Source organism: Gracilinanus agilis, chromosome 3 (assembly GCF_016433145.1).
Source record: "Gracilinanus agilis isolate LMUSP501 chromosome 3, AgileGrace, whole genome shotgun sequence".
NCBI classification, from domain to species: Eukaryota; Metazoa; Chordata; class Mammalia; order Didelphimorphia; family Didelphidae; genus Gracilinanus; species Gracilinanus agilis.
In genome coordinates, this window is record NC_058132.1 from 509,250,660 (window position 1) to 509,277,357 (window position 26,698).

Consider the following 26,698-nt stretch of genomic DNA (forward strand, 5'->3'; position numbering starts at 1 on the left):
TTAATATAATCAAAACCATTTAATTTACATTTTGTAATTTTCTCTAACTCTTGCTTGGTTTTAAAGTCTTTCTTTTTCCAGAGATCTGACAAGTATACTATTCTGTGTTCACTTAACATGTTTATAGTTTCCCTCTTTATATTCAAGTCATTCACCCATTCTGAATTTATCTTGGTGTAGGGTGTGAGATGTTGATCTAGACCTAAGGTTTTTACTTTTTGCTGTTAAATTGGGATGTGTTTGTATTGAATTATGTTACTTCAGGGGGAATTTTGAGGAACACATTGATAAATGATAGTAAACAATCCAGCCAATATGATATAAATTTAGGAAATTTTAAAAGTACACTTCATTGTGAAGATTGCCACTATTATTAGTATATCATTTAGGGTTGCATACTCCTCTACTGGAGGCTTTTCATTATGTTACTGGCAGCACAATTAGCTTTTAATTGAGATCTCCCAGCTTCTTCAAAGAATCATGTCTCTGGCTGAAATGACCACATTATAGGCCTCTATATTTTTCAGGATTAACATTTTTTTTTCACCAGTCCTAGACCAGGAGGACATTAGTTATTTAATATTATCATACTGTTAACTATAAATAATACTGTTACACTATTGAAGAACATTTTTTTAAATGATTAAAATATAAAGGCACAAAGCTAGCAATTTGAAGGTATTTCAGTAACAGCGGGTTGATTATTGTGTTTGACTTTTTGACTGAATATGAAAGTAAGCTTTGCTTTGGAGGAATGCTACCCTCTGCTCCCATCAAACTGGTTTATTACTCTGAAAAATGCCTTTTACTTTCCTGCCTCTGCTTTTTTTTGTTTCTTTATGTCATTCAGTCTGTTGGAAATGGACTGCTTTTCATCTTCTTTACCTATTTTAGGGTCTCTTAACCTGGGATCCCACAGTCTTCTTGTGGGTTTAATGGACAGGTTTGAAGAGGTTCCTGAACTTCGATGGGAAAAAAAATTACATCTTTATTTTTATTAACCTCTAACTGAAATTTAGCTTTTCCTTCAGTTATTTATTTTAAAAAAATTCTGAGAAAGGGTTCCTTAGGTGTTACCAGATTGCCTGAGGAGTCTATGACACAAAAGAAAGTTAAGAACTCTTGACCTCTTCAGATATTTCCTTGTATCTTGATCAGATTCTTTCTTCATAAAGCCTTTTCTGACTAACCCCAATCCAAAGTGATTTCTTTTCCCCATGAATTTCTGTAGTAATTAGTGTCTGAATAATTCATCTGTCAATTAATCATTTGTCAGTTTCTCTTACTGTATTGAGCTGATACTTAAACTTTAAAAAATTTAAGAGTGGGCATATATCTTTTCTCAACTGGAAGCACTTTGCTGGCAGAAGTACTCATCTTTGTATTGCTCTTAGTACTTATTTCAGTACCTTGCATGTAATAGATACTCAGTTTATGGCAAGGCTATAGGACATGTAAACAAGAGCTGATATAGATAATAGCATGCTAGTAAAATTAGTATTTTGGTTACAGATCTACATCTTGTTTTGGATATAAGCTAAAATTGCTTTAAGCAACTGTCAAAAAGTCAGCAGGTTTCAAATGAATTTAATATTAAATAATTTGTTTTGGTAGCCTTGTCTAGTATTAGACTGTCATAATAATGAAAATATCACTAAACAAACAGGAATAGCATGACTGAAATATAATGCTTTGAATTTGTTAACTTGGTTTCCATGGTATGATGCTGAAGTCCTGAGCCATACAAGAAATCAGTCTCATTACTTTGCAGTCACCCTGCATATACTAACTTCTTGCAAGTCAGAGCAATTGTCTATGCAGTGTTTTTTGTTTATTTTTTCAAATATCATTTGTTGATGTTTAGGATCAAAGAAAGATTAGGACTATTCACTGGAAGATGTAAAACTAAGTTAAAATACCAGTTTTCATTTGAATTTAATTTTTTTTAACATACTGGAAATGAACAAATGTTCAGTGGTTTGATTAGAGCTTTGTGGTTTAATTTTAGTTATTTTCTCTGCATATTATGTGAAACTAGGGGTAATGAATACTTAACATTCTGGAGAAAAGTTGCTGTGTGAGTGTATTCAAACCATGGAATATATTTTTTCAGTTTGGTATTTGGAAGCCAATTGGATATCCATACAGGTGGGATCGATTTAGCTTTTCCACATCATGAAAATGAAATTGCACAGTGCGAGGTATATCATCAGTGCAAGCAGTGGGGAAACTATTTTCTACATTCAGGTAAGTGGCACTTTAAAATTAGTTTTATTTATTGTGCAAGTATTCATTCTTTATTGATATTGATAGTGCTATATTTGGAGGGAGGTACATAAACTAACATATATATGTACAGCTTCAGTGAATTGTCATCTATTTGGAATCTGCTCATTTTCTGAATATCTGTTTTCTGTTGGAAACACAAATTTTTTTGGTTGGATTGGAGTCATACTTTTATAAGAATAAATTAGACTGACTAGATTGTGTATACTAGGAGGTATAGAGATTAAAATTAATATACAATAACTAAATATTGTATTTATAAATTTTTATTAATAATAAACTAACATAAAAAACTAGAGGGAAAAGGTGCTAAACTCACCCAGCCTGCTTGTCAGAGCAGAAGAAAAAGCAGGGAGAGTTATATATAGCCAACTATAAAATAATAATATGACCATGCAAACGTGAAAGTGCAGGAGATATTAAAGGGAATTTTGGGAAATACTAAGGGACTTATGGGGGATGTAGTCCAAAGTTCAGAATCTCCATTTATACGTACCTCCCTGTGATCCTTTGGGAGACCAATCTCCCCATTGGATCATAAAAACATAATCAACTTATAACTTGCAATAACTTGTGGATAAAAGGAAAAAACCACAAATTTAATGATTGCTACATTGATAAAAAGCCAATTGGGGGCAATCGCCTTTGGCATAAAAGTATACATTCAAAACAAATGCTTTCAACCCTCCCTAAAGTCACATCCCAAAGTTCAGTTCTGGTTATTCTTGATGCAGTGTGTGGTCTCTGCAGGCATCTTCATGGCACCTTCTCCAAATAGGTTTGTTGTCTAGATTCTGGGAGGTAGCAAGTTCCTTATCCTAAAATTGCTTAGATTTAAATCAAAGTTCACAACAATAACAAAGTCTCCACTGAGGAAAATAACAACAAACAGGGATCACTTAGGGATATATGGCTGAGTTATAAGGTATATGAATCAATTGGCAAAAGAAATAAAAAACATCAAAAAATCCACATAAAAGAGAAAAAATAACTTGTGGATGGAATATAAAATATTAGAGTCTTATACCTAAAAAATCTAAGTAAAGGAAAAATAAACCTATAACAGGTCCTTGAATCAGGACCTAATTAAAGTGATTTAAGCAATTGTGTACTTACCTAATCAGTAGCCAGGACTACAGAAAGTTTGCCACACTATGAAAGACAGAAAAGGGACTAGATAAGTGATGGGCAAATTATTCCCCATGGGCCAGATCCAGGCTGTAGTTTGCCCATCACAGTGATTTAGTGTTATGCTTATATTAAATGCTAGCCCTGATTGAGTAGAGGTATTTCTATGCTAACGGATTCCAAATTTTCTAATGCCTGTTATTATTTATATTAGTTCCTTGTATTTTTCTTACAGGATAGCTAGTTTTCTCATGATTCAAAAGGCAACTAATTTAGCCTCATTATTTCTCTTCCAGGGCACTTGCATGTTAAAGGGAAAGAAAAAATGTCAAAATCACTGAAAAACTACATTACAATTAAGGTAATGTACTTTAAAACTTTTAAAAAGAATGACAAATTCTTAAATTTGTTTTAAAATGTATGTGTGTTGCATGCCATATAATTGACTCTGACTTCCTACAATCTCTTTCATGGTTCTAAAAAAGGTTTTCCATCTAGCATATATCACTTTTCTTTGTTTTAAAAGTATATAAAAACTTTTCCCTTTTTATCCTAGTTATTTCTACTTTTACTTGCTGACACATTTTATGATGCTTACATACATATACCATACTATGTAATGGTGAGTGAAATGTAGAAAGTACATAGTGAGAATCAAAAACAAATATGATTGAAGAAAATGTTTTTTGATGGTTTGACAGAAATAATCTTTTGACTTTTGAATTTGCAGAGCCAAATAAATATAATCCTGAATTAGGAAATAAGCATAGATGGAAAATAACCAGATTCTAAGTATTCGCTCCTCTCCCCAAAATAAATCCTGCCACTAAAAGGCACCAACCACAGATCAGTTAAAATGCTAGAAAAATTTTTAGTTTATTCATTCAGTGAATGTTTGTTGATTTTAATTTTCTTTCCTAATCTTAAATACTTAAAAAACCTTCAGAGGAAATTAAGCAAACTTGTTAAGTTTTTTCTGTAAAAACTCTTGGTTTCCCTATACTTCAATTATTTCAGTGAAAGCAGCATAGAATGTTCTTCCTGTAAAATCTAATTATGATAATTCTTTGGTATGGAGGTGACTCTGGTTTCTTGAAGATTGTGTCATTGGAACTCAAACTAGGAGGTCTCACTGAGCTCCAAAAACTTAATGTATGGGGTTGATGAAAGACAACATATGTCATAGTAAAACCAGTGTAGTAAAATACTCATCTTGAGAAGGTTGGTTGCTAGGGAGGAAGTTGGGGTCTAGAGGGATTGTGCTCTTGTGTTGGCGAAAGGATCATTATAATAACAGAATCACATGTCTTTCAATTTGTGAAAATACAGTTGTAGGTTAATCACAGGGTTATGGCTTTAAAGATGAGAGTATCCTAAAGGGCACCCGCTATCACTTTCCTTTTAAGATAAGAAAGCGAAGCACTATGGCAGAAAGGACTCTGGAATGCAGGCCCTTTGACTACAAAGCCTATGTTCTTTCTACTGCACCATGCTGCTGCATGTTATGAATGAATGGTTTTGTTTTTCTTTGATTCCCTAGCACTTAGTATAGTGCTTTGTTTTTGTTAGTGCTTAATAAATGCATGTTGATTGATTAATTGTGAGCGACAGAATTAGTGAGTTTACTGATTTCTAGCCCAACATTTTTTCACTGTGCTACATAACCAGTATTTTATAAACATGAGTTGCCATCTATTCTGAGGAAGTTTTCATAACTAACTTTTTTTTATTTAAATATTTTATTTTTTTAGAAAATTTTTCCATGGTTACATGATTCATGTTTTTACTTTCCCTTTCATCCCCCCTTCGCCCTGCCCCCCACCCCCCATAGCCAATGCACATTTCCACTGGTTTTAACATGTCATCAATCAAGACTTATTTACATATTAGTGATAGTTGCATTGGTGTGGTCATTTTGAGTCTACATCCCCAATCATGTCCTCATCAACCTATGTGTTCAAGTGTTTGTTTTTCTTCTGTGTTTCCACTCCTGCAGTTCTTCCTCTGGATGTGGGTAGCGTTCTTTACCATAAATCCCTCAGAATTGTCCTGGGTCATTGCATTGGTGCTGGTACAGAAGTCCATTACATTCGATTTTATCACAGTGTATCAGTCTCTGTGTATAGTGTTCTTCTGGCTCTGCTCCTTTCACTCTGCATCAGTTCCTGGAGGTCTTTCCAGTTCACATGGAATTCCTCCAGTTTATTATTCCTTTGAGCACAATAGTATTCCATCACCAGCATATGCCACATTCAGCCATTCCCCAATTGATGGGCATACCTTCGTTTTCCAGTTTTTTGCCACCACAAAAAGCGCAGCTATAAATATTTTTGTACAAGTCTGTTTATCTATGATCTCTTTGGGGGTACAAACCCAGCAGTGGTATGGCTGGATTGAAGGGCAGGCATTCTTTTATAGCCCTTTGAGCATGATTCCAAATTGACAGCCAGAATGGTTGGATCAGTTCACAACTCCACCAGCAGTGCATTAATGTCCCAATTTTGCCACATTCCCTCCAACATTCATTTCTCTCCCCTGCTATCATTTTAGCCAATCTGCTAGGTGTGAGGTGGTACCTCAGAGTTGTTTTGATTTGCATTTCTCATTAGAGATTTAGAGCACTTTCTCATGTGCTTATTGATAGTTTTGATTTCTTTATCTGAAAATTGCCTATTCATGTCCCTTGCCCATTTATCAATTGGGGAATAGCTTGATTTTTTTATACAGTTGATTTAACTCCTTGTATATTTGAGTAATTAGACCTCTGTCAGAGTTTTTTATTATAAAGAATTTTTCCCAGTTTCTTGTTTTCCTTCTGATTTTGGTTGCATCACAACTAACTTTTTAATTGTTGGTATTCAGATGACTTTATTTTTTTCCCCTTCCATTCTCCTAAATCCTTTATGTTTGAAATGTACCACAGAGGAGAGAAGTTTAGTTATGAATAAGTTGGCTGCTAGTTTGCTTTATAATTTGGGCAACATTCATGGAAATAAAAATCTATTGGATCAACTGCTTTGGTGATTGAGCTGTGTACTTAGAGTAGAAAATTAAAGCAAGATAGATTAATCCTGAAAGTTGTCTCCATTTGCTGTGTTGAGTAAATGAACTTTTGAACCTTGAAGACTCCCTTCTTACTCTTGTTTTAAAAAATGTGTGTCAAACTAGGTGAAAGCAATTTAATTTGATTTAGGTAGAGGTTTTGGCATTGTTTGAGACCTTAGCAGGTATGGAGGCCTGGAAAGGAAGATCCATTTATGAGTTTTGGTGGGGGACAGGGGAAAAAGGTTGCATGAGAATCAGGCATTTTTAGAATGAAGACTGGATGTTTCAGAATCTATGGGAAGAACTTTGGAGAATAGCACTTCTTTCTGCCATCTGATAGTCTAACCAACAGAGAAAGAGAAATTAATTTATTCATTCATGCATTAATAACTTATTAATAATAATAATAAGCATCACTGTTTAGTGGATAAATAGCCCCCCTCCCCGCCCCAGTCTTGGCATTAAGAAGATCCTAAATTCAAGTTTTGCCTTTAATGTATAACTAGCTGTTTGAACCTGAGTAAATCACTTAAGTTCTCAGGGTCCCAGGCGACCCTCCAAAACTATATATTTCTGGTCAGGTATTGATTTGCATTTGTAGAGACAGTTTTCTCACTGGAAATTTTCTGTACTGATGAAAGCACAGATCTGAGCTACCCATTCTTTCTCCCCGAAAAATGCAGACATCTCTTCTTCACTGACTAATGTAATAAGATCTTGCATCAGTCCTGCATTACACTAAAGATATAACCCGAGAACTTGAGCTCCTTACACATTAAGGCCAGTGGGTAGCCCAAAGTAGATAGTAAGTACTTACAGGAATTTAACACCTACCCACACCTCGTTAAACTTTAGTCCATAAAACATTACTGCGTTAGACCAACTTAATCCACCATTATTTTAGCGTCTTTGGATAGTTCTCATGTGGGGTAGTTAATGTAAATTTGTGGTTTTGTTGTGATCAGGGGTTGGTCTCCCTCCAAAACAGTTTGTCATCTCAGGCAAAGCTTTTATTGGGGTTATTGGAAAGAAGTGGCTAGGGCTGGTGGTAGTGAAGCAGCTACTGATTTTTGGGAGTTGAGCCATCTTCTCCTGGAATAGCAGGGGATAAGGACTTTTATAAAGAAAAAGTCAAAGTCCATCTGCCTCCTCCCCTAGGCTAGGTTTAGAGAGATGGACAGGTGCTTTTGGGTAGTTCTACACAGTGGAGAACTAATGGAATTTCATCTGATGGCCCATCATTGGAGAGAGCCAGCTGTCCTGACAAGTGCCCCTGGCCTTGGATATGTGCAGGTGGCTGGATCTGGGCCTAGTCTGATGTCATTTGATGCCTGGCTCAGCGGTCCCAGCCCAAGTTGTGTTTTATTTTTTCCTTTTTCAAAAGACTTTATTATCTGATCTCCTATAGTTATCTTAAAGTAATTGTGGATACTTTATCACTGGCTTCCACATACAGATTCTACACATTGCATTCTGTATAAAGGGACTTGTGGAATAGAGTGCCAGGCCTGGAGTCAGGAAGACTTAAGTTTCATGAGTTCAAATCTAGCCACAGACACTTCTTAGCTGGGTGACCCTGGGCCGGTCACTTCTTCCTGACTGCCTCAATTCCTTTAAGTATCTTTGCCAAGAGAAACCCCAAATGGGGTCTTGAAGAGTCAGATGCAAGTGAAATGCTTAAACAACAACGATGATAAAAGACAATGTAATGCACTTCTCATCATTTTTGCTGATTTTCCTTCTTTGCTTCCCTGCTTTTAGAGAAATGTTTACTCTTTCTCTCAGACTAGGGCTTAGAGGCTACACAACAACCACCCTCAGAGCTCCATAAGAGAATATTGCTGCAAATCTTGCTTTAGGACATTCCCTAAAGGGATCTGAGCAGGAGCTCAGGCTCACATAACTATTTCACCAGGCTGGCTTCTGAGTCCAGTCAGCTGTACTTGAGGCTGCTGAATCTGTTCTACACCTATGTACTTCAAAGGAGAAGGTGTTTCCTTAGTCCGCCTGGTTAAGATCAGTCATTACAACTGTGCATTTGGCTTTGTTTTAGCATTCTTTTCATCTACATCATTGTACTCTTCATAGCTCTTGTTCTCTTGATTCTGCTTATTTAACCTCTAATCACTGTCTCTAATTCTTCTCACATGTTATCTCAATTCCTCATTTCTTCTGACACAGTACTGTTCCATCATATTTATCCACCACAGTTTTGTCAGCCTTTCTCTAATCAAGAAGTACTCACTTTGTTTCCAGTTTTTGCCACCCTACAAAGTTTTGTGTTTAAAATTTTGAACCTTTTGAGGGGATTTGACTATGTTTGGGATGTATATTTAGCAGTGGAGGTATGGGTTAGAATGTGTAAATGAATAGCTTATTCTTTTTATATAATTATAAATTGTTTTTCATAGTAATTCATAGTTCCACCAACATGGTATGAGTGTGTTGATAAAATTTAAAGGGGGATAAGTGATCAGAAAGGACTTTTTATGATACTTAGTGTTTGAACAGAAACATCTCCCCAAAGATTTCTTGATGTGTTAACATGCATTTGTAATAATAGCAACAACAATAATAGTAACTTAAATTTATATACAAACTTAAAGTTTACAGAGCACTTTGTTATGTTGCTTCATTTGGTCCTCACAACAGTTCTGTGAAGTAAGTGCAATTATTATCCATTTTACAGATGAAGATGTTGAGTCTTGGGGAGTTAAGTAACTTTTCCCTGGGATAATATAATCAATGTATTTAAGGTAGAATTCAAATTCAGGATTTAATTCCCAATTCCAGTGCTCTGTCTACTATGTCACACAATCTTTTGAGTTAATACTAATATTGCTTGTAGTAGAAAATTGTAATAAATGTACTTCATTTAAAAAAATTTTAGGACTTTCTAAAGAAGTTTTCTCCAGACGTTTTCCGGATGTTCTGCATGCTTAGCAGTTATAGGTCAGGTAAGAAAACAATTTATCTTCAGTATTTCATTTTCTGTCTTACTCTCTTAGAACATTTTAGCTCATATTTCAGAATATATCAGAGAATTTTAAAACAAATTGTTATATGAGACCAGTGTAGGGGTTGTGTGTGATGGGGGGGTTGAGGCAGGCAGAATTGACCTGACTAGGGAATTAAGGAAGACTTCATGAAGGAGATGATTGATGACTTTAAAGAATGGACAGGAATTCAGCAGAGGACAAGGAGGGGCCATATTCCAGCTACAAGGTATAAAGACACTGAGATAAGAAAACACAGCATTTGATAACAGCCATATTTCTTTGGTCACCTGGTTTAGACAGAAACACATGGTGAGTAAGAAAAGAGCTATGAATGCACAATTTCCAGTGGTGAAACATTGACATAGAATGCTGGACAGTTTAATAAACCGGCTTGTTAAGAAATAATGATGCTGTGGTGGGGGGAAGGGAGCCTTTCTAATTTTTTTTTTCTTTAAAGCATAGCTTAGTTGTAATTTTTGAATTGGAGGCATTGGTATGAATGAAGTGGCAGTAGAGTCTATATTCAAAGCAGTCATTTTACATTGAACAGATACATAAACACATGTCAAAGTGGCTGCTGCTTACACAAACCTTATTTTTAACTCCCAGACCCTCAAAAAAATAATAGCATTTTTGGCCATTATACTATGTACTGTCAATTCTTTATTTTGCTTGCTTTAGGTTGTGTGTGTGTGTGTGTGTGTGTGTGTGTGTATTGTGTACGTGTGTACACATACTTATATATGTGTTATATTTATGTGCATTTCTTTGTATACATACACACCATATATGTGGTTGTGGCATAGAGTAATAGAGAACCATAGATTGGGTTAGGTAACCAGAGGGAAAACCCAGTGTTAAAAATGAAGACAGGAATGCCATTCAATTACTTGGTTTATGGTTTTGTGGGCATTTTCTCCTAGCTAGCTATGTCAAGTGATAGATAGATAGATAGATAGATAGATAGATAGATAGATAGATAGATAGATAGATAGATAGATAGATAGATAGATCGATCGATCCACAACTAATACAGACTTATATTTTCATTTTAAATCCATGAGAAAGAAAAAGATAAAACTAAACTTTATATTTATTTGGCAGTTGGTGGTTTTCAGTTTGTCTCTGCTTATTTATTAAAGTAATAATAAGTAAAGTTATATTTAATATTTCTAGAGAAATTATAGGTAGAAGTTGATCTTAATTGAGTAAACAGCTTAAAATATAGGAATGTAACCATGTGAAAGTTTTTTTGCCCCATTCCCTAAAATAAAAGCAGTATTTAGGGAAGTATTTTAAGGTAGAGACAGAATACTAGTGGCTAAAGTCCCAAATGTTTATTAAATTAGAGTTTTAAAATTTAAGCTTTGTGCTGAAGAAAATGAAAACAATTGACCTGGATAACAGTTCTTTGTGCCCAACCCATCTTATGGCAGATTCTTTGCTTAGAACTTTTGCCTTTTACTGCCTATCAAGTCTTAGCCTCCTTTAGAGAAGGAAACAATTTTTATAAATAATTACATCTTAGTGAAGAAAGAAATAGTTTTTCCAAAACTATTTACTCAAAATCAGAGGTAAAATTGTGTTCTTTGACAGAATATAGGGTCTGGTTCATGCTGGTGGTATTGTAATTATATCTAAGAGCATGTCCTTTATTAGTTTGGAAAAGAAAAGAAAAAAGAATTAATGAAGTCCCCAGCCTTAGAGAGTTTTAAAGGATGAGAGGGAGGACGTAACAGAGGCAGATTATTTGGTTAATCTATCAGCTTGTGACTCTTTGTAAGCTTTGTTGTATAAGCAACTTGATTTCAAAGAAGCTTTTTGACTGACAGTTTCAGAAATTCTAGTTATTTGTGGAACCTCTGAATTTTAGTTTATTTGCTAGTTAGGAGTTTCTAGATGCTCTGAACGGCTTGCAAAATGGCATATAGATACAATGAATAGAATTTCATGGATATGAGTGTTGCTATAAAGTAGAATCACTCAGAATGAAACACCATAAAAGATAAGAATGATGATCATGGGTCTTTTGCATAGACCTCTGTTACACTGATTTGTCTGTGTGGCACAGACCTATCAATTTCAAACAGGATAGAAGTGTTCACCATTATTCTTTGTGACTTCACATACATTCACTTCCTCTGGGGTAGAGTGATTAGTGGATATAGCAAAGAAGTCAGGAGAGACACCTTGTAATTTGCTCAGTAAAACTATTTTGGGCCTTGGGCATCAGTGTCCTGATTTCTAAAAAGGAATTTTTGTGGAAGTTGTTTCTTAGAAGTACAGATTATCAGTTTTCTGATCCTCCATACTTGTGGGGGATAAAGCAGTAATGGAAAGTCAGTATATATGAAATGCTCTCAGTAGATTTAGAGACAATTACTTTTATTAGGAGGCTTTTCCTTCTAATGTGCACATTTTAAATCTTAGAAATGAAGACATCTAAGACACAACTTGAACATTAGAATAATATTCCTTCAGTCAGATCAGAAAAGTCTGTCAGTTCCCCCCACACACACACAATTAAGCCAAAGGTGAGTAGCAACCTATTAAAGTCAGGTTGAGACTTTTAGAGTTCTGTGATGTGGAGGACAAAGAAAAAGGGCAGTAATGGAGTTAAGAGTGTTGAAAAAAACAATCTTGTTTCAACCTACTCCAATAACAATTTGTGATGTTAGCCATCACTTAGTTGTTTTGCATTTTCAAGGTTAGCCCTATGGAGATTGAACATTTCTTCCTAATTGCTGTGATAGTAATTAGGGTAGTTACTACTACATGAATGGCTTTGGCACAGGCTTTTCTTAGGTACAGATAATCAAACACATGATCTAGCCCAATTAAGCTTTAGGGAAGAAAAAACCCTTTTATTAAAGTAAAATCACAAACATTAATTTTTAGAGACCTTGGAAAATAATCTAGGCCTATCCCTAATTTCACAAATCAAGAAATAGAAGCCCAGGAAAGTTAAATGATTTGTCTAAATCCCATAGCTAGTGTCAGGTCTAGAATCTAGTTTTCATGATGCTTACCTAGTAGAGTTTTCTTCCTTGAACAGCTTAATTTTCTTCACATGGTCAGTTTGCACTTGTGCTTCACTTGTTTTCCCTCATTTGTCTTGCCTTTTCTTTTCCCTCCAACCTCCAGACTAATAAAAATATAGAGGAAAGAATATGGAGTCATATATTTCATTTTCACATGCCACATTTCCCAGGAACTGTCTTTGACTAGCCAGTAAGAAGTTAACTCTAGCAGTCTTTTTTTTTTTTTTTTTAACCCTATCTTCCACCTTAGAATCAATACTGTGTGTTGGTTCCAAGTCAGAAGAGTGGTAAGGGCTGGGCAGTGACTTGCCCATGGTCACATAGCTAAGAAGTATCTGAGACCAAATTTGAACCCAGATCTTCCCCTCCCCAGGCCTGGCTCTCAGTCCACTAAGCCAAGTGGGTGCCCCCTAGTAGTTGTTTTCTGTGGCTCTCCTCAGCTTCGGTATACATGGAAAAAAGCTTTTATTGTCTCAGAACATTAAAAACAATTAAGAAAAAACAGCCACTCCATTTCAAAACAATAGTAGAGAAGCTTTCCCTGTGGGTCCTGTCTGTTCCTTGGGAAGGGAACAAGGAAGAGCAGAACATTAGATGAGACCTCATATATAAGCAATGCATCTTAAGATTTGTTACAGTCCAGCAAGATCTTATTACATACTCACTTTTTCTTAGGTTATAGGACGACCCTTTTAAAGCTCGATTTAGGATCTGATAGTTGGGTGATAGCTGGATTATAGTATCAGGTGTCAGACCATTCCCAACCCCACCGTAGAAGGCTTTCAAGAGAGAAGCCTTTGTATTGATATTTTTACTCTATCTAATCTTTTATTAGTTTCTTAGTCATCCATAAGTTAGCTTTATAAATCACTAGTTGAAAATTAGAAAAATGAGGAAAACTAGTGTAGAAAAGGATAATAAGGATTAGAAGAGACCTCTGTGACAAAAGAGACCTTTGATATGACAGCATTTACTACAGTTAAGAAATTATAGATGGACATTTCAAACTTTAAAACGCTTTCAAAATAAGCCTTACATATAAACATCCAGGTTACCCTACTTAATGAAATATCCTATTGCCCTTGTCCATTATATATATTGTGGATTTTAAAATTAATATCCAATATTCCAAGTATTATATTTTAAAAATTTATTAATAATAATTAAAGTAAGAGACCTAGCTATTCAGCCTGCTTGCGAGAGCAAAAGAGAAAGAGGGAGGAGTTACGGCAAACATGATGATGTACATGTGGACAAAGGGAAAAGCATTCTGGGTAATACAGAAAGGAAGTTTGGGTAATGTAGTTTTAGGGATCCAAGAGATTTCTAACTATATATTCCCCACTGTGATCCTTTGGGAGACCAGTCTCTCCAATGGATCATTTAAACATAACTAACTTATAACTTTAACTAGAGGTAGATATAACATTACAGTTTCTAAAGGAAAATCATAACAACTTGGGGATAAAAGAGAAAAAGAGCAAAACCAATGATTGCTACATTGACAAAAGGCCAATTTTGGGGCAGTCCCCTTTGACATAAAAGTATACATTCAAAATAATTGCATTCAACCCCCCTTAGTTCAATTTAGTACATCCCAAAGTTCACTCTGGATCTTCTTGATGCAGTGTGTGGTCTCTGCAGGCATCTTCATGGCACCTTCTCTAAATAGCTTTGTCTTCTGGATTCTGGGAAGTAGCAAGTTTCTTATCCTAAAATTGCTTAGATTCAAATCAAAGTTCACAACCATAGCATAGTCTTCCCCTGAGGTGGATAATAACACAGGGATCACTCAGGGGTGCATGGCTGAGTTATGAGGTATATGAATCAATGTGCAAAAGAAATTAAAAACATCAAAAAGTCTGAACAAAAGAGAAAAAATAACTTGTGGATGAAATATAAAATGCCAAAGTCTTATGTCTAAAAAATTTAAGTAAAGGAAAAACAAATTTATAACAGGTCCTTGAATCAGGGCCCAAATTAAAGGGATTTATGTAATTATGTACTTACCCCATCAGTAGCCAGGACTACAGAAAGTTTGCCACTATGAGAGATGGAAAAGGGACTAGATTATAGGAGCCAGGATGGTAGCCAAAGTGTGAGGTGCTTGTTAGGGTTCAGAGGAAGTCCAGCCTCTGATATATGTCAAAAGAGCGGCAACCTCAAACCCCAAACAAGTTCAAGTCCTCTTTTCTTGACTCAAAATTACATCAATCCTATTGGGATTGGGTGGTCTCTTCGACCTTGTGCTCAATTGGCACTTTGCAGGTTAGCTTTGTGCTTCTTTGGCACTGGGCAGTGGCTCTTTATATGTTCTTCTTCTGGACTTAGATAGAATCATTAAGCAAAGAGTCCCATAATTTTTAAACAATCAGTGGCATTATTTCTATAGTATAAAGATTTGGAGTGTGCAGTTTAATTACAACAAATATATTTTAAACTTATATTAACTGGCAAAATAAAAAAATAATACTGCTTACATGTACTTCAAAGTACTCAAATACTATATTGAAAAAGAATAATAAAAATGCTTTCAAATTCAAAAATATATAGCTTAGGGGCAGCTGGGTAGCTCAGTGGAGTGAGAGTCAGGCCTAGAGACAGGAGGTCCTAGGTTCAAACCCGGCCTCAGCCGCTTCCCAGCTGTGTGACCCTGGGCAAGTCACTTGACCCCCATTGCCCACCCTTACCAATCTTCCACCTATGAGACAATACACCGAAGTACAAGGGTTTAAAAAAAAAAAAAAAAAAGAAAAAAAAAAAAGAAAAATATATAGCTTATAATCAGTGACACACTGTGTCAGCCAAGGAGAGGTAGAATACAAAAGTTCACCATCAGAAAATGAGATCCATTCTTAAACTTGGCCATGAACGACTGTGTGAGTACAAATGATTTTCACAAAATAACAGCTTTATAAAAACAAAACAGTAGTAGAGTAGATAATGCACATTCAAATAAAGTACCAAATTCCCAAAATTCACAATAGCCCAGTTAATAATAGCAAACAAAACCAGTATGAAATAGGATTCACAAGAGTTGCTGTGTGACATTTAAACCCTATGAACTGAACCTTGATAAGAAATCTATATTGTTCTGGTGGAAGAGTAGAATAAGATGAAGAGTTAAAACTATTAAATTATCCTGAAGCCACTTGCTACCTGAGGAATGCTCCCTCTTGGGAGCCTACTAAAGGTACCACGCCCTAGGAACACCTTCCCAGCTCCTCTGGTATGAGATCGCCATATGTCTCTTCCATTGCATTTTTATAAATGTGGAGGTGGGGATATATAATAGTGCCATTGCACTTCATGTCAGCTACAAAATGGACCCTTTAAAAACAATTGTGATATTTAGCTCATTAAATTCTCCAGTGGTTGTATATAGGTTGTAACCAGTTTTTGATGGAGTCAATCCATCATCATGTATGTGACAGTTAACAAAGGCAAAAAGGAAGCAAAGGTTGTATAAGCAACATGTGACCTCGATGAATCAGATGGACTTATGGCCTTTTACAATGATATGTTCTTCAATATAGTCATAGGGGAAGGGTACAAAATAAAGATTCATATAACAGAAAGATATTAATTAGAATAATTCAGATAAACTTAACATTAAAGCAATCAGGAATATATAATAATATAAGCAAGTGACAAGGTACTGGCAGTGCAGTCAAAAACCTTTTTACCAATCCCAGTAGACTTATTCACTGTTAAAGAGGGGAGAAGCTGAAAATGATTAGCAAGTAATAAACTTCTAGATCTCTTTTAAGGTTCTTCCCCCTCCCCCCAAAATATATCATCCATTTTGCATTTTGTTTGTCAGAGCTTTGAATTTCATCGTAGTGAGGGAGAATTCTGCCCAGAACATAGTATGGAAGAATCTCAAATTAGATGTATTATAGAGGCTGGCTAAATGGCAAGGGGTTGTGGGGAGATGAATTTCTCCCCTGTGATAATTGGATTAAGTCTATACTGCTCTCTTCTTAATTGTAAATAAGCTTACATAAAAGTCAAATTTGACTTGAGATTATTCTTAGTTGAGAATTGATAATAGTTCAATCCTCTGGTGACTATCTTTTAATATATTTATCCCATAAAACCCCTTTTTCCCCCTTACACTCCTGAATCTTAAGATTAGTCAAGCTCTGAACTGCAAGGTATTCAATCAGCACAAAAACCCCCAGGAAAAGAATTAAGCAGATTCAAACTGTACTTTTTAGCTCAACCAACTCAAACTATTGTTTCAGAGTTTCAAGCATGCTTCCTAATAGCATTTTTCCTGAAAAAGAGCTGAATGGGGTTTGTTTATAGAGTAAACAGAAAGAAGGGACAAATTACTAGGGAGGACAGTAGGGTATTTGCATATGTGAAGGACTAGCCAAAAGGTAGAGACAAAATCTGAAACACTGCTACTTCAAATCTACTGAATTTTGGTCTATTTGTCCTCAAAAGAAACAATACAGGAGTCCTCCCCTTCTTGTGAAAAAAAAAATTCCTGAGTTGCAAGTCTCTTTCAGCCAAGAGTCCAGGGTCAGCTTAAGACTTTGGCTTAAAAAATGGCTAGCACATGCTGGAAAACCCATGTGGGGTGAGGGAAGGGATTGGGGTGGAAAGATTTTTATATGTCATCCTCTTGGGAAAAAAAAATACTGGTTCAGATTGGTAGACTCTCAGCAGTGGATCCAGTCACTGCAAGCTGGGTAGGAGGAGCAGTAACAGCAGCAGCTCAAGCAGGTGGATGGGAGAAGCAGCAGTGGGAGACAGGCATGGGGGTGGGGCTGTGTGGGAGCCAGTGAGTAGCAGAAACAGGCAGTTTTGCAAAACTTATCTATGCCATCTATTCTTTTCTCAAAGACTTAAAAAAATTTTTTTTTTTAAATTCTGTCCCTTCAGGTTGCCATAATGTGGATTTTAAAATTAATATCCAATATTCCAAGTATTACATTTAAAAAGCATATTAATAATAATTAAAATAAGAGATCTAGCTATTCAGCCCACTCTTGAGAGCAAAAGAGAAGAAGGGAGGAGTTACTGTAAACTGGATACAAATGTGACAACGCAAAGGTGGACAAAGGGAAAAGCATTATGGGTAATACAGAAAGGAAGTTTGGGTAATGTAGTTTTAGGTATTCAAGATATTTCTAACTATACTGTATATATACATAAATAAGTATAAATAAATAAATAAACAAACAAACATACATATATACATATATACATATAAAACAAAACAATCACTGCAGGATTTGTCTAGTTTATTTACTAAGGAGCTTTTAATAAAGCTTATATAAAGAATGGAAAATTTTGTACATGTGTGATCTTTTAAATATTCAAGTAAACAGTTACATAGGAAATTCAAAAGGGAAAAAAAAAGCAAAAACCTTAGTGTTTCCCCTCCAAGTAACTTTATTTGGCACACATGAATTTAGACATGTGGAGAACTTTGTACCATAGCTCACTGCTTTGCTCTTGTTTCTCATATTCTTTTACTCTCATTAACTGAGTATTATGATTGGGCTATACATGACAATCTTATTGGTGTTCTGATGCCCATTTTATTAGTGAATAAATGGAATAGTGCATAGAAAAATTTCCCCATTTTTCTCAGGGGTTATATTGAAGCTAAATTTGCCTTTTGTTTCAGCCTAACTCAAGTGACAGAGTATCCAAATTATATTTCTGAACCTGGCCAGAAGTATGCCATTGATAAGCAGAGATTCAAGTAATAGAAAGTGGATGAATCAGTGCCCAATATAAAAACTAAATAAAACGACTCAGAAACATATTTCCTACTGGTACTAGAGCAGTAGTTTCATCTTCTATGTAAAAAAGAGTAAAGAATATTAATATAAAAATCTATTTGTCACAGTGACTTCAGGGTAGTTTCCGTAGCCTGGATTTCCAATTTTCCAACAAAGATGAAATGACCATGGGATTATCTTCAATTTGTGTTTCATTGCAAACTTCATGGGCCATCAGATAATTACTAGTTTCATGCTTGGGCGTGACTTAGAACATATTTAGAAACCCATTTTGGTATATATATACTATGTGATCACACTTGGGTTCCATTCAACAGACATTAAGTATCTATTATGTGTGAGGCACTTTGCTAAATGTTGAGGGATGTAAAAATGAAGTAGTCCCTGTCCACAAGAAACATATTCTACGGTGTTTTATCCTTGAGTATATAGACTAGCATTCTGTGACATTCAGGTAAATTATGAAAAAATTTCATATTTCTTAAAAGGTTGACAGTGAGAACGATAGAGGAAGTTTTTCCCTCCATAAAGACTGCTTTACTCAACAGTCAGCAGGTGAGGTTACTTTAGTCTATTTGTTCTTTTTCTGTAAAATATGTAATGCAAGGTGGCTAACAGAAACTTTTTGCTTCTGTAATTCTAACAGTCACAAAAAGTCAGTTAAACATCTTAGAATCTTCAGAAAGTCAGTTAGAACTTAAAGCTATAAATAGAGGTGAAGTTCCAACTGACGAGGCTTTTGCCTTCTGGCTTTTGCTGTGGCTGGAGGCTTTTGCTTTGGCTTAACCTGTTGGCTTTGGCCTAATTACTTCGCCTTGGCCTGTGCTTATTTGTCTTGGGAAATTTGGATCTATCTCATTTCTCTGGACCTCTCCTTGATCTTCCATCTCCATCTCTCCCCTTCCCTGAATTTCCTTTGGGTCCTGGGTGGAAGGGAGGGCTTGGTGATTAGACATTGTGGGTTTAGTTTCTATAGGCTAGTAGAGTATCCTCAAATAAGTTACCCCTAGTTTTAGAGATTTAATAAGAACTTTACTTAAAAGGCAGTCAAAACTCCTGACTAGGAGAGCAACCTCTCTCAGTCTAAAATTCTCCTGTGACCCATCCCCCACCATCACCCTCTCCCTAGCCGCAGTTAGAAAATCCTAAACCCCTTTCCCCTTCTGACTGACCCTGGTATTAATAAATCCCCTTGTTACCTATTCTAGCCTCTGGTGAATCATTGTGTCGAAAATTAAGACAAGGGTTCAAGGGGAAGGAATCATTTTCTTTTATTTCTTGAAAAAACTGGGGCATCCATCTTGGCAGGAAGTACCTACCCAAGACTTCCTCCAGCCATCAGTTTGACTGGCAGGGAGGGGTCCTCTCGACCCCTCCCTCAAGAGACTTTGAAACTAACAAGAGAAACCCTCCAGCCAAACCTAAACTTTTCTTACTGGCCCTGGTTTCCTCTCTGTATTCTCTGTCTCAGGCTTCTGGGAATAAACCTGTTTAAGCTGCCCTCTCCTACCTACCCCATTTCCTTTATCTCCAATATATCTTCTTATACCTTCATTCCTCCTCCAATCACCTTATAATCTCCTATACCCCCATTATTGTTCCTCACACACAAATTGCCTTTGTTTGACCAACTCAGATTACCTTATTTATTTTTTTATAACAAATACTATTGGATAAATGCATGATCTTTCTGAATCCATACTTATTCATCTATCCATATTTACAAATTTTTCCTTCAGTTTTCAAATAGAACTTTGGAAATCCAGTGGGTAGCTCCTTAGTTGTCCTTTTTCCTTTGTTGATGACAATTCAGCTAGATTCTACCATCTAGTAAATTTGTCTGATTTCAAAGAACTCAATTTTCTCTAAGTTTGGAACATACTGTTAACTTAATGTACCACAAATGTTTATTCATCATTGGATCCTGGTCCTTTTTGTATTCTGTTTTCTTGAGAATGAATATTCTCTGGCTCTCCTTAGAAATTGATTAGTCCTACCATCTTCTGATAGAGGAACTAGCTGACATTTCCTGCTCTAATGCACTGGAAAAATGTCAACCTTTAATTGTAACTTTCCAGAAATAAAAGAAATACTATATATTTCAGCTATTTTACCATGTAATCCAAACTTCCTTAGTTAATAATTATTTTGAAATTTCATTTGCTATTTCCTATAAATAAGTTTTTGGCAGTTAGGTTTGCATCTTGATGGACAACTTTAATTTCTCCACTGTCCAAACTGTAATATTAATTGGGAGACTTAAAAGATATTTATTTCACTTAAGAATCAGACCTGTAATGGATAGGGCAAGAGACTTTTACTGTTGTTTTTTAATCCATATGTAGGAATGTTTAAGGCCTTACTTGGGTAGTACCATGTTAGTCACTAAGGGAAAAATATAAACAGGGAGGCTGTCAGACATGTGCCTATTTGCCCACCCTCCTTTCTGCTTACCCTTAAACTGGAGCGACAGAGCCTAAGGCTAGTTGACTGGGTTGGAAGTGGGAATAAGACGGTGGTTGGAGATGGAGAGGAGACTCATAGGATAGTAAGAGTGCAAAGGACCTTAGAGATCAGATCTAAGCTTTTCATGTTACAGAAGAGGCCTATAAAAGGGAAGCGAGTTGGCCAAAACAAAAGCAGAAAAGAGGGAGATTGGTTAGTCTCAGAGAGGAGCTGCTCCCTTGACTTGGCACACTAGCTTCACCAGTCTTCCATCAGCCTTCCTAGTTAGTGTGACATAAGGGCTGTCCTCCACTCTAGGCAGCTCAGGAGGGTAGGCGAGGGCCTTCTTAGTGTAGTGCCTGGTACAGACTAGCCACTTAATAAATGTTAAATTGGTTGATTTAAATAGAGGAAGCTTGCAGCTCAGTAATATTTAATTTCTCATCTCTGATGTAACAGGTAAGGGAGCTGTCAGTGAATAGCCCGAGCACATCTTTGCTGTTAAAGCATAGAATATGGAAACATTTAGAGAAGGATAGGAAGAGATGATGATAATAAGGTTAGAGCAGAAGTAGCCAACTGCAACAGTGCCTTATGCATCTTAAAGAGTGCCAGATTTCAAGGGGTTTTTTTTGTTTTCATTTTGTTTTTCCTGTCAGCTGCGAGACACTGAGTACTTTAAAGTTTCTTCTTACTTTTCTGATAAATATCCCACTGCTGTTTGTGTTTTTCGCTAACAAAGAGTTGGAAAGAAGTTTTTTAAAGTTTTTTTTTTAAGTTTGTAAATACATTTATAAAAGCTTATGTCAAATTCTGTCAAAGTTTGACAGGAACTTGTTTATTGAAATGTTACTTTTGAATAAGAGTTTCAAATTAAATGTTTACTCCTCAGGTTTGTTTTTACTCTCCCTAGAATCAGCAGGATTGCGATGGTAGACCTATTAATGAGCATCTCCCTCTTTTTTGCTTAAATCTCATTCTGGTTTACAAAACAAATTAAAATTAAACTTTTGTTCTACAACATTCCAATTTCAGTATTGTATAGACCTGAGTTTTTAGGGCCAAGGAAAACTGCTTTTCTCTTAATTCCTCTAAGGGAATTAGGATGAAGATTAGAGAAGAATCCATTCTCTCCTTTGTGTATTTCTTACAAGGTCTTAATCATTCAGCCAAAAGGACTATTTTTTTTGGCATCTGCTCACAGACTCTCCAGAGTTAAGCCCTCTTTTTGGGGTCTTCTGTCCAATTTCCAATACAACTGATAATTTAGTTTCTGGGTTTATCTTGAGAGTTTTCTTTGGCATTTTTCCTTTTTTTAGTTTTTTTGCTCGAGGTGGGAGAGAAGGAAAGAGGGAAAGAAACAGATATTTGTTAAGCATCTCCTATGTGCCAGGCACTGTGCTGAACACTTGACAAACACCATCTCATTTGATCCTTACAAGAACTCTGAATGATAGGGGTTATTATTACTCCCATCTTATAGATGAAGGAACTTAGGCAAAAGAAATTAAGTGACTTGCTCAGAGCCACACAAATAGTTTATATCTGAGGCCATGTTTGAGCTTAGGGCTTCTTGACTCTAGGTCCTGCTCTCTATCCACTTAGAGACACTACCAGCTGCCTCTAAAACTGTTTAGATTCTGGACTGAAGATTTGCTTAAATGTAAAGGAAGATTGAGCTTGTCAAAACACAATGTCTTTGTAGTCTTCAATAATTTTGGAAAATAAATTTAAAAAACCAACAGGATAAAAAGAGTGACCTTGCCAACCTTATCTTTAATAAGAAATTTTAAATTATTCTAAATTTAATATATATCAAAAAGGAAATTTTCCATATATAAAATAGACTAAAAAGAGGATTATATCTGTAGTTGTAGAACTCTGTTCCATATAGCTTGTTATTATTTTAAAGTATAGAATAAAGTCTATACAATATTGTCAAAGCTATTTTTTTTTAAACAAAGAGAACAAAAGTTTTAATGCATCCCCAGCCGTGTCCTGAAGTTGTATGGGTAGGCCTTAGTATGGAGGGACCAGGTGCTTCCCCTTCCTTGCACCTCTTGGGTATTCTCTACTGCTTTTTTACCTGGATATTCCTGGAGTATTACAGGGCAAGGAAATAGGGGAAGGGAGAGGGAGATGATCACTTTTTCAAAAAATTAATTTAGAATATTTTCCCATGGTTACATGATTCATATTCTTTCCCTTCCCTCTTCCCTCCCCCCACCCTGAGCTAACAAGCAATTCCACTGGGTTATACATGTATCATTTAAAACCTATTTCCATATTATTAATATTTGCAGTAGAATGATCTTTTAAAGTCAACATCTGCAATCATATCCCCATCGAACCACATGATCAATCATATGTTTTTCTTCTGCATTTCTGCTCCCACAGTTCTTTCTTTGGATATGGATAGTATTCTTTCTCATAATTTCTTATGGATTGTCCTGGGTCATTGTATTGCTAGTAGAAAAGCCTGTTACATTAGATCGTTCCACAGTATATCAGTCTCTGTGTACAATATTCTGGTTCTGCTCCTTTCACTCTGCATCACTTCCTGGAGGTTTTTCCAGTTCATATGGAGTTCCTCCAATTTTTTGCCACCACAAAGAGCAGAGCTTTAAATATTTTTATACAAGTCTTTTTCCTTATCTTTTTAGGGTACAAACTCAGTAGCGGTATGGCTGGCAGTGTTTTAAAACCCTTTGCACATAGTTCTAAATTCCCTTCCAGAATGGTTGGATCAATTCACAACTTTACCAGCAATGCATTGGTGTCCCAAATTTGCCACATTCCCACTAACATTTATTACTTTCCTTTGCTGTCATATTGGCCAATCTGCTAGGTGTAAGGTGGTACCTCAGAGTTGTTTTAATTTGCATTCCTCTAATCAGGAGGAATTTAGAGCACTTTTTCATGTGCTTATTGATAGTTTTGATTTCTTTATCTGAAAACTGCCTATTCATGTCTGAAATAAAAGTGAAGGTTTGGGGGATGGGATTGCATGTCATTTAGGCTAGTATCAGAAGAGTACCCTGGTTTTGGGAAGGCCACTAAGCCCAGTGTGCTGGCAGAGCCAGACACTGAGATGACACCCACATACCCACTAAGATGATATATAAAAGTCGTTTTAATTTTTAATAAGGGAAAGTTAAGAAGGTAATTGGACAAACTTAAGCTAAAGGTTTCTATCTTAAATCCACATGATCTAGATGTCCTTTCACCAGGAGTCTTTGTGGATTTAGCTACACTGAGCTCACCTATCTATCTAGGGACCCAGACCCTAATATAAATATCTTACACTAACCCAAAACAACCCCCCTTTTGGTGGTAATGGAGGTATGTAAGAGGGAATTTTAGGTATTATATAGATATATATTTAAGGTGTGACCGCCAGGAATCAATAATTCAGATTGATTCCATAATTAAAATAGACCCAAGTCAGGATCAAGTTTAAGGTAGTTTATTTACAATTAGGAAGGGTGGAAGGCAAAGGAAATAGAGAGAGGGAGAGGCTAGTCCGGGCCTGCAGAGGCCGGGACGGAGAGAGAGGATTAAAAGGCTAATTAAAACTAGATTACACGCCACAAGGCCTTAGAAATCAGAGAGGCAAGAAGCCTGCTTAATGTAGAGTCTAGAAAACGCCAAGGTAGGCCAAGGAAGTTAGCCTAACTTACCCACGTGACCATTCAGAGTGGAAGCAGCCCGAGGTCTCAGCCGAGATCCTTCAGCACCAAGTTCAAAGCAGGAACTCCCCAATAGGAAGTAACCAACATACTTGAAGAGATAGTGTCTTTTGTCACTTCCTGTGGGTCCACCTCTAATTCAAGTGGATAAATGGCAGTCTCTACACTGATTTGGACTGCCCAAAGAGCAGTCCCTTGTTCTTGATTTGTTACTTATTGTCACGTGTGGGTAACTCATCTCCCCTCCCCACTATGGGAGGTGGGGATGACATTATCTCTGGTGGCTAGAATTTTGACTATGAATGGGCTTGAGCTAATTCCATTTACACAAGTAGTTAGGCAGCTAGGCAGGACAGGGCCAAAGAAGAGGTTTTGGATCCAAAAGGACCCAAACCAAATTCTCAGACAGATAACTCAGCTGTACAGGATCACATAGGAAGCTCAGTAGATGTTTAAATCAAGTAGCAGGGAAGCAGGTAGGATGGAGAAGTCCAGATTTAACACAGCCAGCAAAAGCAGGTAGCCAGTTCCCCCAGGTAAACACCAGAGAGAGAGAAAAACCAGCATTAGGCCAACTGACTCTTCCCCCTAGAATTCCTTACTCTGCTTTCCCATACCTCTGCCCTCTGCACACACACTTAACTTTACTTATAACAACCCCCCCCCTTTACACAAAGCCAAAATAGTATTGAAAACAATGTTTTGGCATTTGTGCACCAACACATTTATATTCCACCTAAACCGAATCTTAACCAAAATAATAAACAGCCTACACTCATTTATCTTATCCTATCTAATACTACTTCACTCTAGGGATTCAAACAAATGAAAGGAAAAGGAAAAATTATACATTGAACAGTTATAATGTTCAAAATGAAAAGCAAACATATGCAAAAGCAAAATAAGCAAAAAACATCAGAAAAGAAATATAAACACAAAACTCCATGCAATGCATAAATAGAAAATTAGAAAATTTTGGAAAAGTACAATAAACAACATTGAATAAGCTTTTACAAAAAAGTTAAACCAATCCATTAAAAGTTACTTATGCAAAATACATTTAAAAATAGATGAAAATTCAACACAATCTTATTCCAAATTAAAACCTTATTCTTATTACACAAAACTGAACTTTTACATAGAACTGTGTATCTAACTATCCTATGTAAAAACTTAATCAGTATCAAATTATTAATTACATAAATTTTATAAATATATATAATATACACAATGCATATACATGTATGATATATACATATACACCTAATATTTACATACATACATGCTACACATACATGTACATACTCTATGATATACATTTTCAACCCTAACTATAAAAGACACTATTTACATATATCTACATATTTTTTGATGTGTACTCTGTTATATGTAATATATGTTGCAATGTATATTGTGTAATTCAATACTCTACCTTATCTTATGAACCCTAAACTTTAATCTATCTAACTACAGCCCTATCTTAATGAAATCTCCTAAAACTAACCCTATTTACCTATACTAATACTATTCTAAGCTATCTAAAATCTAAACAGTATCCATTTACCTACATGGACACTTATATATAACCAAATCCTAAACTAATTATTCATTGATTCATTACTTGAATCAATATATCTTAACCATGTTTATGTTTTTATGTATATGTTTATGTTGTATTGTTATTTATGCTATGTCATGTTATGTTATGTTTCTATTGCATGAAATATACTTACCAAAACTTCAGATTTTCCATCTTCTTATCTTGCCAGAAGAACTCTCTTCTCCTTCAAAATCCATGGCAGTAATATGTATTGTTGAATGCATTATGAAAATATGCTATGTTGCTATGTTACATTACCCAAATTCTCAGAAACATTAGTCTATCAATCACTTGATCCTCTTCATTGAAAAAATTTTTTAAAATCTTTATCTGTTTATTGGCCACAAGTCTTTCAGTCTCTGCAACAATGTCCTTCAATGCCTCTGGATCTTCCTCTTCAACAGGAATGTCCTCTTCCACTGGAATGGTCCTCTCCTTACTGATCTTTTTGACTACAGACTCTTTATTTGCCTGATGAAATCTCTCCTCCTCCTCCTCCTCCTCCTCTCCTCCTCTCCCTCTTCCCTCCTTCTTTCTTCTTTTTCTCATCATCAATTCTATGGGCTAATTTTACATGAGAACAATGAAACCAAAAATCTCTTCCCAATACTTTCACTGATGAAGGTGAAATTATTTTTTTAAATTTTTATTTTTAGAAAAATTTTTACATGCTTACATGATTCATGTTCTTACTTCCCCTTCC

At 35.8% G+C, this 26,698-nt stretch overlaps 1 protein-coding gene across 1 annotated transcript in view; it reads left to right on the forward strand.

Annotated features, from left to right (window-relative positions):
• Nucleotides 1-26,698, forward strand: part of CARS2 (cysteinyl-tRNA synthetase 2, mitochondrial) — a 74,164-nt gene that overhangs the window by 27,079 nt on the left and 20,387 nt on the right. The window contains exons 8-10 of the mRNA XM_044670526.1: nucleotides 2,114-2,247; nucleotides 3,711-3,775; nucleotides 9,350-9,416. Coding sequence (XP_044526461.1) covers nucleotides 2,114-2,247; nucleotides 3,711-3,775; nucleotides 9,350-9,416 — 266 coding nt within the window. The remainder of the gene's footprint in view (nucleotides 1-2,113; nucleotides 2,248-3,710; nucleotides 3,776-9,349; nucleotides 9,417-26,698) is intronic.